Here is a 17406-nt window from a genome sequence, read left to right as displayed (position 1 = left end):
TTGTCTTTTGAGGGTTGTTCATGCATTTCTATAAAACAACTGTGTTGAAGAACCAAGATCAAGCTCTGAAAGAAAGCTCGATGCTTCCCAGTACTGTATTTGCCTGTAGCCAGTATCACCGTCCCTCCCTAAAGTGTTACTATTAGATCCAGCCCGGATATCCTTGTGTCCAATATTGTTTTTATCGTCAGGACTCGGCTGCTTAAATGACAAACACAAGCAACGGAATAACTGCATGACAAAGACAAGGCAATTAGGTAATCTTTTTTATATAAAAATTAGAGATTACAACGTGGCTTTAAATAGGAGAATACAGTAAACAATAAATGACACGAGTATGAACAATAAGGAATATCTAAATCATGCTGCAAAGCACAGGAAATACAACAGAGCCTTTAGGTGATCTTATCAGAGCCCTGCTGCAGCTCCCCTCTATCTCACCATTTCAATTGGGTGCCAGTCTTCCAAACACTGCCTGATAAAAAAAACAAAATGAAACCAATCTACCACTCTAGCTGGACCAACCCTACATGCATGCTAAGTCAGCCACTAAGAGGGGTTATTAATAAAAAGAATGTTTGGCATTGTGAAGGCTGAAAGAAATTCAAACTTGGAGTATGAAGAAATTGGAGAATACAGACACACACACACACACACACACAGTGGATAACCTATGTAAACTACTCTACCTGAAAGCAGGACCAGAGACAGCAATATATTACTGTACTGTTTTGTGGTCTCAAACTGACCCTCAATGGAGTGTAATCATCAAAAAAAAAAAAAAAAAAAAAAAATCATTACAACTAGAACTGGACGAGGACTGGATGAGCACAGAGACTGAACTACTCCCTCTCCTGAGGCATGCTCATAGTGCTAGAGAAGAGCCTTCACCAGTCCCTGCTTGTGCTAGACATTCAGCAGATTCAGTCCCTAGCACTGTTCATGAGCACCAAAATATATCACATTACAAAAATCCTGTGCTAAATGACATGAGGAAAACATTGCTTAGGAATGTCTGTCCTAAATATTCCAAAAGCCAGAATTGCTCATCAATAAATGACAGCTCAGACCACTGAGTCCCAATTTAGCCTACAACACAAGGCACCTAACAATTTGCAGCTTGAAAGACTCAGGACTGAATAGCAAGGGTCCTGCTTTTTATCCAATAATAATAATAATAATAATAATAATAATAATAATAATAATAATAATAATAATTTAAAAAACCTATACTAAACAATAACAAAAAATACACAGATTAAAATGTACCCAATAAAACAACTGCATCAATCTTCTTCTAGCCAGGGAGACGGCTAAAACATTTATTTGAGAACATAATCTTGAAACATAAAATACGGAAAGAAAAACACATCATCAGAACAAATCATAATGTGAGGACACTAAGTGGCATAGCTTTTTGTTTTGGTCCAGTGGTTAAAGAACAGGGCTTGTAACCAGGAGGTCCCCGATTCAAATCCCACCTCAGCCACTGACTCACTGTGTGACCCTGAGCAAGTCACTTAACCTCCTTGTGCTCCGTCTTTCGGGTGAGACGTAATTGTAAGTGACTCTGCAGCTGATGCTTAGTTCACACACCCTAGTCTCTGTAAGTCGCCTTGGATAAAGGCGTCTGCTAAATAAATAAACAAATAATTTTAACAAAAGGGTTAATGTACTGACTTATTCTGATCCCATTCATTGTATCCAAATGACACTAAATATATTGAGTTATCAAGTGCCAAAATGCCCCCAGAATGTAACAATGGAAACGGTGGCAATGGTATCACAAGGGCAGCTACAAGAGTATGCACCATTGGTAGAATGGTACCACATTAGTCATGATTTCATATTTAGAGCCTACCAATGGTATCACAATGGTATAAAATCAATTACATTACCATGGTACCATGTCAGCACCAGCGTGCTGTATTTCTTCCAAATTTATTGTGGTATCTGTCACAGTTTCATTGTAATAAGAGGCATTCCCCAGGAAATATCCTGACAAACCACAAGGCACAAGGGACCCGAGGACTGGAAGGATAATATGCGAGTGGAATGTCTCTGCATGACTTGTGTTATCAGAGCCTATTATTTAATTTAAATAACCCTGTATAAATGTGTGGTTAGTTAAATATAAAATAAATAAAATACAATATATAAATATATTCCATTTATGTGTCCTTTTGATCCTGCAAGCTTAATTTTGCATACGTCGTACCGTACAGCATAACACAGTCCTTTATGCGAGATAGTGCTCCCCGTACTCAACACCTGTTATTAGTCATACGGAACGAAAACTGTGCAAGAGAACAATAGGAAGTATTTTTGGGCCCAGAATGCATACATGAGAACTGTTCTTACACAGGTGGAAATGTACTGCCTGGTGTTTTATTTCTTACGTAGCCAGGCATAGACAAGCTATTAGTATTGTAAAGCATTGATCTCTATTTTACAGCATAACTGAGAGTGAATTACTGGATGGAATATATATATATATATATATATATATATATATATATATATATATGTACTGTATTTATTATTTATTTATAAAATCCACATTTTATTTGATTCACAATCTTTTAAAATACTAGTAGTATTTTCAAAAGGGAAGAGGAGGAAGAGGATGACACATGTGCACAATATCCTGAGATGGACCAAAAAATGAAAGATGTAATTTCTGTCAAACGTGTCTTGAATGTTGAATTTTTTTAAATTTATTTTTGCTAAATTGCAATAAAATAATGCTAGTACTCTCTACTTCTCTATACGTTAATTTAGCCTTTTCCATACTTTTACAAAAGATATTTTACTTACACCTAGTTTAAAATATTTGTAATGAATATTACATTACAAAGATTTGTGTTTGCTGTACATGTGCTGGGCAAATGCATCTGCTGAAATCCTGCAGGAAACAAGCAAGAACCCACCCGACCAATTAAAACAAAAAGTAAAACCAGTTAACTGTCAAAACAAATAAGCCTGATTAAAAAAGGCGTCATTTAGATGGCTAGTTTGCTACTTTTTCTGTAACAAATTACATTTTCAAAATACATTTGTATGGGAAGGGTAAAAAAAAAAAAACACAGTAAAACTGCAATCTGACGCCCAATTAAAAAAAAAACAAAACTTTGCCCTTTTGAAAATCATAATGAAAATCTACTTAATATACAATGGACATACATTAATACATCCATAGTATACAGCAATGGAGAAGGTATAGGTTTGGTGCTCCAGAGACACCTGCTGTACTGTACAGAAGCACATCAACTATCCAAATTGATGGTTACCAAGGGTGATTATATATATATATATATATATACACACACACACACACAGACGTGCTCAAATTTGTTGGTACCCTTACAGCTCATTGAAATAATGCTTCATTCCTCCTGAAAAGTGATGAAATTAAAAGCTATTTTATCATGTATACTTGCATGCCTTTGGTATGTCATAGAATAAAGCAAAGAAGCTGTGAAAAGAGAGGAATTATTGCTTATTCTACAAAGATATTCTAAAATGGCCTGGACACATTTGTTGGTACCCCTTAGAAAAGATAATAAATAATTGGATTATAGTGATATTTCAAACTAATTAGTTTCTTTAATTAGTATCACACATGTCTCCAATCTTGTAATCAGTCATTCAGCCTATTTAAATGGAGAAAAGTAGTCACTGTGCTGTTTGGTATCATTGTGTGCACCACACTGAACATGGACCAGAGAAAGCAAAGGAGAGAGTTGTCTGAGGAGATCAGAAAGAAAATAATAGACAAGCATGGTAAAGGTAAAGGCTACAAGACCATCTCCAAGCAGCTTGATGTTCCTGTGACAACAGTTGCAAATATTATTAAGAAGTTTAAGGTCCATGGAACTGTAGCCAACCTCCCTGGGTACGGCCGCAAGAGGAAAATCGACCCCAGATTGAACAGAAGGATAGTGCGAATGGTAGAAAAAGAACCAAGGATAACTGCCAAAGAGATACAAGCTGAACTCCAAGGTGAAGGTACGTCAGTTTCTGATCGCACCATCCGTCGCTTTTTGAGCGAAAGTGGGCTCCATGGAAGAAGACCCAGAAGGACTCCACTTTTGACAGAAAAACACATAAAAGCCAGACTGGAATTTGCTAAAATGCATAAAATGCAGTTTTCTTATTTACAATATTATGTTGAATAAAAAATCAAAAGCAAAGTCTGATCTCTATTAAATATGGAATAAACAATGGTGGATGCCAATTACTTTTGTCAATTTCAAGTTATTTCAGAGAAAATTGTGCATTCTTCGTTTTTTGTGGAGGGGTACCAACAAATTTGAGCACGTCTGTATATATATATATATATATATATATATATATATATATATATATATATATATATATATATATATATGACAAAAAGTTGGAAGAGCATTGCACAGACGGTTACAGGTTATGGGAGCAGCTTAGTTTGAATTGGGATAACAGCAAATAACAGGAAACATGATGCTTGATTTCTTTCACTTTTGTTCACATTTATTTTTCTATTGCTTGGTGGTGGTTTGTTTGTACTGTAAAAACTTAATATCTTTAATTGGTGGGTTCAACTGTACAGAGCGATGTACAATTTCAACATATGCTGTAACTTGCGTTGTTTTCTCCCATTCAAGAAGAGAGTAGATCTTCTGCCTACAAACCTTTATTGTATTGTATTTGTCCCCCCCCCCCCCCCCGACCATCAAATTTAAATCCCAACAAGACAACATACATTGTTTGTTCTTCAGGCCTATCAACTCATTGTTAAAATACTAGCATTTATATCACCCATATACACTTACCTATTCCAACTAAATAATTATTAAAAAATATGTGAAATACTAAATTAGATCTAGAACAGAATGTTCCTCTCATTTCAACAATCAAATTATTTCAGTGAGCGTACAGTACACGCATGGAATAATCATTTCATTATCCTTGTTTTTTCTCTGTCGAGAGTAGCCGCACTTCGACCTGTATCAAGCCAATAACACACGCAGACACAAACTAATGCTCTGTTCCCATCAGGATTGCTGATAAGCCTTTATTCTGCACCCAAATCTAAAAAAAAAAATTATAATAATCAACTTAATTTCTAAATATACAGTATATATTAATTGATGCAAACCAAAATAGAGTGAGTTTTTCTTTTAACGCAAAACAAACATACCTCATGGAATATTAAAAAAATGCCCCTTATCTGAAATACAGACCATTAAGACAATATTTAAATGCTGTTGGAATTATCAGTTCAAAAAAGGAATTATATTTTCCTCTCTTGTGGGTAAGAAACACTAGGAGTTCTGTTGTACAGTAAATCAAATTGCACAACAAAGCATTAATAGATTTTTTAAATAAGTGAACACTTTCATAATTCCTTGAAAATCTCCAAACTAACCCTGAAAACAACCTCAATTAAAAACTCCTAGCTTTTCTTGCCATTTTTTATGTTTGTATCTTTGCCTGAAGAACTAAAATGTATTTTGTCTGGTATAATGTACCAGATACACGATCTGACCGATATAAGGGCTAAAACAGTGACACGTTCCATGTTGTCATAGCAACATCAAGGTACCTAGTCAAAAGATTAATCTGAAAGAACAGGAAAAGGCAACTGCAAATCTATTATCAAAACGGCAAAGAATTTGATCTCAAATTCAAGGGTTTTGGTGAATTATGAGCGCTCTCCTTTACTATTTTAGTTTTTTAAATGACTCTTACTCTGCTGCCTCCATTTCAAAGTCTCGGTTTCCCCTTTTTTATGTTAATTTTACATGTGTCCTGGGTAGCAAATACCCAACATTTTCCACCATACAATGTCAATTTCTTTAAAAATTGTAAATATACTCTATACCTAAAAATAAAACAAAACAAAAAAATACATGTACGCATCATTTTGTCATAGATGTGTACATAATGCACTCTATGTTTACTTTTCAAACGGCAATCTCAACCTTTTCCACAAAAAAGTGCACTGGACTGACACGATAAATTAGTCGCTTATCCTTTGGGCAATGAAGTGAGTCACAATGATTTGTAAAAGTGATGGGAAAGAGAGGCTGTCTTAACTGTATATAAAAAAAAATAAACTCCTAAAATCAGCATCAGGTGGTCTGTTTTTTTTTCGTTTCTTTCTATATATCTCTTGGAAAACTGGTCATTGGGAAGAAGCTTTTGTAGCCAGCGTGGCCACACAGTGCTGCTGGAAATTGGGCGACATGGCCGAGTTGCAGCCTAGTCTCTGGTGCGAGGCCTTCTTGCCGCCACTGTCTCCCTCCACAATCCAGGGATTGGCGTCTTTTCCCAGCATGCTGCAGCAGCCTGTGGGAGTGCCACTGCCTCGGTCTGCTGTGTTCACCACAACACTGGCCACCTGCTCTGCTGCGCTGCCGTTGTGTGGAGCAGCTGAAACCTCTGAAGTTTGCCCCTGAAGCACAGCAGTTATGTGGTTCAGTAGGTCACTGAAGAATTCTGGTACACCTTCATAACCTAAACAAGAAAAGGGAGACATGTTATTGACCAACAAAGAGGGTGTCCCATAGGCCACGCAATATTATAGATTATGCCAATTAAGCAATTAAGAGGAACAACTCATCATTTTGATAGTCAATTTATTCTAAAGACAACCAATAAAGAGCCAACCAATATTAACGGCTATTCCTATGACACCAGACTTACTGTATGTGATGTTCTGTATATGACTAGCGCCATCAGTAGCATGAAAAACTAATTCACCATGATCCACATCCACTGTATGCAAATGTACACATGGACAGATGCCTCCACATCCCCCCATATTCTGATATGCAATACTTCTAATTAAGTTCCAATATAATTGAATAAACATTGTGTTACTAGTAATGTTATAAATCTACAGAGGAAAGGTATATCCTAGCGGCATTAATAGTTTCGAGTTTAAAGGTTATCAAAAAGTTTATAGATGTTGGCTTTAATTATAAAAAAATAGTAACTATTCAGTGCAAGGTATTTTTTATCGCATCCATTTTTTTATTAAATCAGGGATGGAAATAAGACTCCTATTGCTTAGCAGTTTCACCTATTCCATATTTTACTACAAACTTGATTAGCCACAGTGTATAGGTAAGAAGCTCAGTTGTGTCTTATGGAGGCTGTGTGGTCCAGTGGCTAAAGAAACGGGCTTGTAACCAGGAGGTCCCCGGTTCAAATCCCACCTCAGCCACTGACTCATTGTGTGACCCTGAGCAAGTCACTTAACCTCCTTGTGCTCCGTCTTTCGGGCGAGACGTAGTTGTAAGTGACTCTGCAGCTGATGCACAGTTCACACACCCTAGCCTTTGTAAGTCGCCTTGGATAAAGGCATCTGCTAAATAAATAAACAAACAATGAAGTTCACAGTAAAACAAGGAATGGATCAAACTGCTATGCCGTCATTTACCGGTAATTAAAACTCTGCTGGAGTGCTTATTGCTATTAGTCACCTGTTTTAAAGAAGACCTTTACATTTTGAAAAAGCTCAACCCCTGTCATTAGCAATGGGGGTTATGTGTGTGCTTACCAACATTCAAAATATATATACATAAACATGTTTAATATTAGTTTAAATGCTTAGGAAATTTAACAGAATCCATAGGGTCGCTTGAATCAACACACACCATGCTAAATGTATAAACTTAAGTGCAGATGCATAAGATGTGTGTCTACTCTGTGTTTCAACCTCAGATCAATCCTCAATGTACTGTATTTACATTGTAGAAGTAAAACCAACAAACTTAAATCGGTTTTGCACCAAAATAATCAAGAGGGGAGGGTTACATGAACTTCAAAGTCAGCTGGTTATGCACAACTGAGCATGCCCACTAAAAGCCTCAGTGTGCTGAAGAACACCCTTTCGTAGCCGAGCAATGCTGGTTTCTATAGAAACAGCCGATTCCCAGGGTGCTTTGTGTCGCTGCAAAGCGCTGAAGAAGACAATCCCATGGTAGCATGTAACAGCAACCAGGCATAAACAAACAACCTTCAAGTGATGGGCAGATCTTTTTTTTCCTGCAATTACGATGAGGAAGAATGTGTATTATGAACTTAAACAGATGGAGTTCACAACTTGCTGATTTAGTAGAAATGTAGTCATAAAACTTTTTTTTTTTTTTTTTAAATGCCAGTAAAAAGACTAACCAAACATTAAAAAAGAGTGCTTGTTCATGACATTATGGTTAATTGCGAGCAAGTGTGGAATATAATGAAATTCAATATAAAACCGTACTTAGTCAATTGCTTCTTTTGAAACACTTTTATGAAGTTTTAAAGTCCAAATATGTACTTATTTAAACTATGGCATCTCAGTTTGAAAACAGAGCTCCCATTAATGTTTATAACAGTAAATTAAAAGTCGCCTTAAGGCCGCATTGTATTGTTGGAATGCATAATACCGAATGACAGCCCAATATGGAGTGCCTGTGTGGGAACCAATGTCTAAATTAAATAAACAAAGTAAACGCAGAGGTTCTGTCTGTTGTGCCCTCAGGACACAAATTCCATATTTGTCACAGAGGATCTCCTGGCAAACTACCTTAATTAAAAAAACAAACGCAAACTTGCCCCATGTTCAAGGAATTCTGTTTTGGGGAGCACACTGCATATAAACAAAGCATAACAGCCACTCTGTAAAATGCCAGAGTAAAATCTAGTTGTTAAATACATCCCTTGTGCTGTAATACACTTATTTAATACAGATTTCAATCCAGTAAAATGCACTTCTGACAAACTCACTGTAAGGCTACGGTTTACTTTATTTAAATTCACAAGGGAGACACCTAGTGGTGTTAAGCTGTTAAGGCCTGCTAGGCAAAAGCTCACGTTTTTATTTTATTGATTTTAAATGCTAAAGGGCAATAACAAAACCAGTTTGCAACTGAAGACCGATAGTAATTACCAGGATCTTACCAGGGGGGAGTTTATTCAGGACTGGTAAGAAACATTACCTTCCGATCTGTGGGCAATTTTAAAAACATTTTTAATAAGAGATGTGGTGTAACTGTGAAAATGCTGCATTCTGGTTTAAATGTTGTGTCAATAATGGAACCCTTCCCCAAGACAAACAGGTCTGTGTTAAGCTCTCAAGCAATAGATTCAGGACACAGGAGCAGCTTTCAAAGGCATTCACCAGTAGGGTGAGAGGATGAGGGGGTAACTGCTGCTGCTGCTCCAGCCCCACTGCCCCCAAAAGGGTTATTAATAGTCAATTTTAGTTAAGAGGCGTTTTCTTCTGGGAACATAAGTATTGGAAATATCTTCATGAAACATGTACCGCTAGAGCAGCACAGCCACAGTGTTCATGCAATTATAAAAGGGAAGCTTTCTCAGTTCGTTTCCACAACACAGGGGTGTTCATTACCCCACACGGGGGGGGGGGGGGGGGGGGGAGTGCACGCATTATGACATCAACTCATTAAAGCAGATGTAAAATAAGGATGTACAGTCCTCAAGGAAATTAGACATTCTTGGCAAACACCCCCATTTTCGACCTCTGTTTCAGCTTTGGCAGCACAACAGAAATCTTACTGAATTATCTACTGCTGTGTATACTGGGAGATTTGTGTTTGTGGAGTCAAATCTTTAAGTTAATTCTTGTTAAGGACATAATGATTTTATATGAAATTAATAAAAGATAGGTAACAATCACAGTTAAAATAGGAGTGGTTTTAGTATTAAAATGATTATTACTGAGTCGTACTCAATTGTGTAGACGAGGGAAACGAGGGAACATTTTGTTTTGTGTAATTAACACATTTAAGAATGTCCCCCTCGTTTAAATTAATAACTAACAACTTAAAACACGCTAAAGGGAATTAACAGGGGAATGCGAGTACCTGCACAGCCCTACTGTATCCCGTACTCAGTACATTAACAATAGAGAAGGGTATGTCAAAGAGCAGGCTCAACAACTTACCTGGGAATGCATTAATGTCAATGACAGCGTGCTGGCCGGTTTGGTTGTTGATGATCACATCGATTCCAAACAGGGACACCCCGAGCGCCCGGCACAGAGACCTCGACATCTCCCTGATGACATCATCGTTGGGCAGCTGCGACACCCCTTCCACATTGTCCCTCTGTAACGTGAGATGGGAATCAAAGCAATGGGTTCTACCCACACACCCTGGAGTAAAGGTCCAGTCTGTTACCATAACAATAACATACCTTACAGCTGTTCTTAGTCTATAATATAGTATGTATACAGCATCCCATCTACCATGGCTTGCATTGTTTGTTGGAATTTGACTTTAACTACATTTTGAATCTGTTACTTTTGCCTGTATTTTGCCAGGAGACCCCTTGATGATTGTGATGCATATTTCAAGGATGTTATCCTGACCCTGTTAAATAAATACACTTAAATACAACCCCTACGGTTGAATATACAAAACGAAACTTTCATGAAAAATCCAATGGCCTTCATGAACAGTACAGTATGTGCATGTGCTATAAAGACAGACCGATAGACAGATACCTCTATTCTCAGATTCCAATACTCTCAGTAACTTGTGGTAAAGAATGTTGTAACCAAGTTTAATTACAATAGAAGATATAAGCATAAATGAAGTATATACTGTATAAAGTAAAACATTTATATGTGACATACATACACATATAAAGACAGAAAGATCATACATACACATATGTGTGCAATAAAGCACGACAGGGTGTGGGACATACTCCAATATCTACACACCCCGGGCGTGTTATAAGTCATAAGGCGAAGTCTCATTGCGCTTATTAAATGGTTCAACTAACTAAATAATAATAATAATAATAATAATAATAATAATAATAATAATAATAATAATAACAATAATAATAATAATAAAAATTTAAAAAACATAAAAACATGTTTTAATTAACAAAAAAGTAATTTATTAAATATCTTTCCGCCTCTGACTTAAAAAAAAAAATAGTCCCTTAACTTAAAAAAAATGCATTAATTAAAATTATTATTATTATTATTATTATTATTATTTTTAAATCGTCTTTGTGATACGGGAGTAGTGACAGGAGGTATCCATGCCAGATCAGTACAGTTTCTCAGTGGCAACAAAGATGTTTGCATTTTCAAGCTGTGCTTCGGTAAGTTCAATGCCTAGCAGTTTTTTTCACCACTTGATAAGTGTTGGTGCCTGATTCATCTAGAGTTTGGTTTTCCGAAAGATCTAAATTGATATACCTCGTCAGTCATCTTTATTGCAAATTTAAATATGGCTACCATTTTTTTTTTTTTTAGATTATATATTAAAGTGTGGTTAGTCATGTTTATTAATATAAATTTAAACATAGCTGCTGTTAATTTTTCAAAATTCTAGTAGCGTACGGATATCTACAAGTGTTTCAACCCAAAGGAATATGCTGTAATATGCTTGTGACCAATCAGGATAGAGTATTTAAAAGACCCTTTTTATTAAAAAAAACTTGTATCCACATATTTTGATACTACAAGATATATACATAAAACTGCGTCTGTATGGGATATGTATCAACAATCGGATTAAAAAAAAAAAAAAAAAAACACCACATCCCAATTCTTGCATCACTTTCTTTTTATATCATTAGCAGCTTTTTAAAATAAAAGATCAATTAAAAACTTACACATATTAAAAAAAAACAAAAAAACAAAAAAACAAAAAAAAAACAATGTTGTTACTTACAGATGTCAGGTCTGAGGACGACTCTGGCTTTGAAACGTTGTGACTATTGAAGAATATTGTTTTTCCGTCTGAAAACAGGAGTAAAACGAAGTGTTGTTTCAAAAAGACATGGTATGGAGGAGCCAAAGGAAAGCCAAGCTGCACCTACATAGCAGTCCCACACAGACATTAATCAAATGTGTAGAAGTAGTGTAACTTGACATTTCTGGATGGTTAGGTCAAAGGGATCTGAAAGGGTTATCTGGTCCAGCAGCAGGGGGCAGCATGGCAGTCTAAAAGGTATGTAAAGCTATTGTTACAAACTACATTGCTTATCAATGTCATTTGCCTGTATTTTTTTAATCATTGCTGTTGTCTTTTAGTTGTATATTCCTGGCAGTCGTGTGCTTTAAAAGCAGTCAACCACTGCCAGGCACTGACGCCATACAGATGACAAAAGATATATTTGCTGCGCAAGTTCTTTTCATGCAATACAATGAGGGTAATCTGTGCAGATGTGTGGGTGGATATTAGTGAACTATTTTTAGGGCTACAAAATACTAGCATATTTTGTCTATCTTATGTAAGCATTTGGAACAAGACAAAATGGTCCTATCTGTATTGCATTCTAACAGCGACCCAAATCAGATTCTTAATATTTTTTGGAATGAAAACCAGTACAAACCAGCCTTTACACCTTATTCTGTAGCATATTTTTAGAACATTTTACTAGCTGGTATCTCAGATTACCACTGTTAGTTACAAAAATAAAACTGTACTACAATTTAAACAAGTGATACCAGTGGCTTATACAGAAATAAAGACTTCACAGCCACTGTGTTAAGTGGAGTGATTTTTCCACTTGAGGAGTTTTTTTTTTCTTCTTCTAGACCTCTTTAGAAGTCTGAAGTGTTGAAGTGAAGAAGGTTTATCAGAAATGGAAACTGCTTGTAACAGGTTGAGGGAATTTTTTTTTTTTTTTTTTTAACGGAACACAGATTGAAGATAAAAGCATGTTTCTCGGTGTCCTGGTGACTGGCCCCTACTCTCACCTGCAGGTCCAGCTGGAAAGTTCTTGAGGGATGGTCTCTCCACCACTGTGTAGGACTCTCCCACCACGAACACCTTGTACAGCACGGCATTGTGGTTGATGAAGCTCTGGATCACACAGGGGGGCTTGATGTCCTTCAGACCCTCCTCGTTGAAAATGATTGCCATCTACAGGACAAACAAGTACTGTATATAAAAAATATGATTTTTTACCATGACTATCAGGTGTGGAAATGTACATGGGTAAAAGTACGAAAGTCGTAAGTTAAATAGAAGAAATAGCAGTACAAGCCTCTATCGACATCTGTGTCATGTGGTGGCAATTTTATTATAGCTTGTTTATGGTACCTAATGTTTTCCCTATAATAAAAGCAGCAGTACAATATATTATTATACAACACTATAGAATATAATATTCTCGTTCAAAAATAAATAATATCTGCTTTATGGACGAGCGTGTATATAGTTCTGTGGAAACATTTTAAAACCTAAAAAACAGACAAATTGGTTTCATTGATATGTCGACTTGTCTCTTTTTTTGAAATGCTGTTACTGATATGGTAAACAGGTAGTATAGAAAGACTGAAGGTGATAACTAAAGATCGATACACATGCAAAGATAAACTATTACAAAACAAGTGGGTGACTGTGGGCAACATTACCCAATGCCACAGGCTCAACGCAAAGCAAAGAGTTTTTCTCTATGTGAAAACTGCAAGTCAATGCTGGTTTTAATAAATCTGTAAGGAATGTGTTTTGACTATTGCCTGCTTCGTGATGTAGCAGGGCAATAGTTCTTTGACACTTGACTGCTAGAGTGACTGTTGGCAGGTTTGTGGCAATAACACTAGTTTGGTCATTGTGACTGAAGAACCTGTGATCCACCACAATGTGGTTGTTTTTCTTAAAAAACATGAGAGAGGTATTTATATACTAAGAGGCTAAATCTTACTTACCTCATGAGAATTTGTGCCATGTGCTACTCTGGTTTTGCAAACTACAGGACAAAAAAAGAAAGGATGAAGATCATTAATGTTTTACCACACTGGGTGCAGTTTACATAAAGAGACAAAAACTTCTGTCTGGTTTATGAACAAAGGCTCCTACACTTAGAAGTTATTTACAGGTCATGTTTCTCCAGCTTCAAATGTCTGTTTTGTGTTCCAGTTCAGTTCCATTTACTCACGGCATGTTAGTATTAAAAGTTAATGAAAATGATTTGTTTCAACGTATTCTGTACAGTACTGTTTGCCATAATTGCCATCTTGTGTTGTATCAGTCAGTGTTAAAAGGGCTGGAACTCACTGTTACCCAGTACCACTAATATTTTTGAGTACAATACTTAGCCATTGTCTGGTAAACCTGTAAAACGATGTGACAAGGGTACATACTGAAGGGGAATGTGAGTCTGTGCTTCTCTATCTGCTCCAGGGTATCTGGTCCACACTCGCTGGTAAGCACCATGAAGGGAGGAGAGCAGATCCTGCCATCTGCAAAGCAAAAGAGAGGAGGCTGTGAATGCAGCTGGGGGCAGGTTCTTGCAATCCCGTGCGAAGGGTATATTGTCAAAACGGTCGCTACACTTCATTCTTTCACATTTATCTGGAGAACCACTTATCCAATTGTCAGGAAACTTGGTATTAACATAATGTAGCTTAAGTTACAACACCAGAGGAGGGTGTATATCTGTCCATACAGCCATCCATCATGGAAATTGGTAATAACTTTATTTAGCACAGTATCAGATTGTAGGGGACATACAGGAGGTGTCCGTCTGTCTGTTCATCAGTCTGTATGTCACATATGCTTGCTTATATCTGGAGAATCATGTATCAAATTGTGATTAAACATTTCATTGCTACAGTAATTAATAGTGTATACCGGTACTTTCCTTCACATACTGTTGATATGTCAGTCTGCAACTTTTCCCATCATACTGTTAGCTCCAATTTTGAATTTACAGCCATGGCTGGGAATGTATGTTTCTGACATACTGTAAAGTAGTTGTTTAAACTAGTGGTGATCTGGGGAGCCAGAAAATGATCTTAACCCAAATCGCTTCTTAAAACATCCAAGATTCAATATGAACCTCTACTGACACCCTGTGCATTGGAATTTTACTTGTGTTTCCAATGAAATTTGAAGTGCAGTAAAATGCCGTCTACAGAGTTTGAGATTTTACTGGGTAAGAAAGGCAAATCACACTATAACCTTGGCTCCAAATACTACTGTACCAAGTTCAAAACTGATTCTTATCATCCCTTAGGGATTAGAACTATAAATTCTCATCTCCCACGGGCTCCTGGCTGTTGAGATTTCTTTATTTTCAGCCAGATTGGGGGCGAGACAAAAGAAACTAAAAAAGGCCCACTGGGAACTTTTTTTTTGCTGCTAGTAAATGTTTTTCTCAGTTTCTTGACATGCAGTCAGCCCAGAGGAAACTTCTTTGTTGTCTAAAATGCTGTTTAACTATCCGTGTTCTCAGAATAGTGTTTTAATATATAGTTCTTTGATCCCTATGAAACAAGAGAAGCCCATGTTTTCAACAACATTGTCAACACACTGAGACAGTTCTCATAACCCCCATTTTATACTGGGTTCACTTCAAGTTGAATGGGTGTTTCAAAGAACAGCATTTAAAATGATGACAACGCGGGCCATTGTGCAGAACAGACTTTGCTCCCTAGCTACATCAGGATGTAATCATCAAGGAGGCCAGGTATCCCCTTCCAGGACAGTTTCAACACCTTGGAGGCTTGTCATCATGTACAATCAGAGATGCCAATGGTGGCCCGATTTTCAGTTATTTTCCCCATTGTTAGTGAGAAAACAAGGTAAAACCTTAATTTGCGTTATGTCTGGTTAATTGATATACTGTACAAGGTTTCAAATGACCAGAAAATAAGTTAACTATAAGCTCTTAGTTATACAGTAACACACAAATGTGAGCTTGTTGTGTCCTTACTCACCCACAATGAACAGAACTGTTGTGGTGTTTTTCTGTTAACACTGCCACTCCAGGAGTCTTGATGGACTTGTACTTGTACCCTGAGGGAGATGGCTACTTTCCATACATGCACTGTATGTATACTACATACAGTTCTTTAGGTGTTTACATTTTTGCACACCTGCATTTACTGGCACGCTCACCCTACAACATTGTACAATAAATCGTTTCTCATTTAAAATGCTGAATGACTTTACAAGTGTCCCCTTTATAAAACAGCAAATTAGGTTTGCCTGCTCTTAAATGCTTCCAATGCATTAGTAGGAAACCAAACTCAACAGCTGAAGTAATTCCACAGCAGTGAAGCAATCCCTATGAAAGCTCAAGAGGAGTTTCTCTTAAATCAGAAGCTCTTTTTCAAACAAACCTTCCGATTACCATTCTGCTGTCAAGTCTGCTGCCAAGGCTAAGCTCAGTTTTTCATATTTTCAATTTTACATCTAATATTTGTTAAGCCGAGGTGACCCTGTTCTGATTGCTCCGGTTTCCTTGTCAAGGCATCTACTGTAGTTCCTTTTCTGGAAGACCCATAGCCTTATTTTTGTTTTACCTGCAGCAAATTTCAACCATTTCTTCACACTGGCAAAGTTCAAAGTCACAGCATTTTGAGACATTTCATATTCCAGCTTCAATCGTAATACAGGACACAATGAGAAAGCACTGAACGCTGACCTGGGCACCCACTGCCATCCAGTCTGGGCTGCTCTCTTGCAATTGCACTGAATTGTGTATCACAATGTAGCTTTGTTAAGTGGACTACCGCTGCCGCGATTAGACATTTTATAAAGCACAAAAGAATTCAGCTGCTTTCGATACTGCTAGCTGCTTAAAGAAAACAAAGCCCAGTATGGTTTAATGAGACAGGGCCCGAGAGGTGAAATTGAGTTACGTGAGAAATTCAGCTCCAGTCTGCTTCCTGTTTTGTCAACAAAAAGGGCCCAGACTTATCTGGGAAAAAAAAAAAAAAATCATAAAACTGTTGATACTATCTATCTCTTTTTTCATTATTGCTGTGTTAACAGAATAAGCCACGTACTTGCGCACGAAAGGCTGTAAAACAGCACAGCAAAAGTATGTGGGACATCACAGTTCAAAGTAAATATGCATGGTTATGCAATGTCTAGCATGGTTGCACCAGGGCAATTAAAAAAATACAAAAAAAGTTGACAGATTTATGCATTCTGTTAAGTACAAAAGTACAGTTCATATAAATACAGATATTCTGCTAACCTGTTTTTTCAAGTGTCTTTACAGAAGTACAAAAAACCCTACATAATTCAAACATTCCTAGGTAAGGTAATCTGGTGAGTTATGAAACCCATGGAAACTGGAATATAACTTGTTTGAAACCGGTTAGTTACTGTGTGTACTTCACATGCAATTTCACACATGCCTATCCTTTCTATTTACTAGAAATACCAACAGCTTTGTTTTTGGTTGACAAAGCACCAATGGTGCTACTAATAATAGTTTTTACATATTTACACTGCCCCCAGTGTGTTGCTCCCAGTGCATTGTTTGAGTGGAAAAATTAACCCAGTGTCCTTACTCTACCACAATGAGTAGAGTTGTGCTTTCCAGTGATGTTTCTTCTGCAAACATTGTCATTAATTGATGTCAATGCAGTTGGGTCGGTTGCGCTGGCAGTCACTGTCAGTCCTTGTGAATTCTCAGGGATCC

General features: G+C 37.0%; 1 protein-coding gene across 2 annotated transcripts in view; it reads right to left on the bottom strand.

Moving 5' to 3' along the window:
• Positions 1-4688: 4688 nt before the first annotated feature.
• LOC131698659 (inositol-tetrakisphosphate 1-kinase-like) overlaps positions 4689-17406 on the bottom strand; it is a 59036-nt gene continuing 46318 nt past the window's right edge. For both annotated transcript variants that reach the window (XM_058991536.1, XM_058991537.1), the window contains 6 exons: positions 14111-14209; positions 13676-13716; positions 12722-12887; positions 11691-11758; positions 9941-10103; positions 4689-6501 (listed from right to left, as the gene is read on the bottom strand). In XM_058991536.1, coding sequence (XP_058847519.1) covers positions 6170-6501; positions 9941-10103; positions 11691-11758; positions 12722-12887; positions 13676-13716; positions 14111-14209 — 869 coding nt within the window. In that variant the 3' untranslated portion in view covers positions 4689-6169. The remainder of the gene's footprint in view (positions 6502-9940; positions 10104-11690; positions 11759-12721; positions 12888-13675; positions 13717-14110; positions 14210-17406) is intronic.

This window comes from Acipenser ruthenus, chromosome 18, assembly GCF_902713425.1.
Source record: "Acipenser ruthenus chromosome 18, fAciRut3.2 maternal haplotype, whole genome shotgun sequence".
In the NCBI taxonomy this organism is placed as follows: Eukaryota; Metazoa; Chordata; class Actinopteri; order Acipenseriformes; family Acipenseridae; genus Acipenser; species Acipenser ruthenus.
Note: the sequence above shows the minus strand (reverse complement) of the source record. Positions and strands in the feature narration are given on the sequence as shown.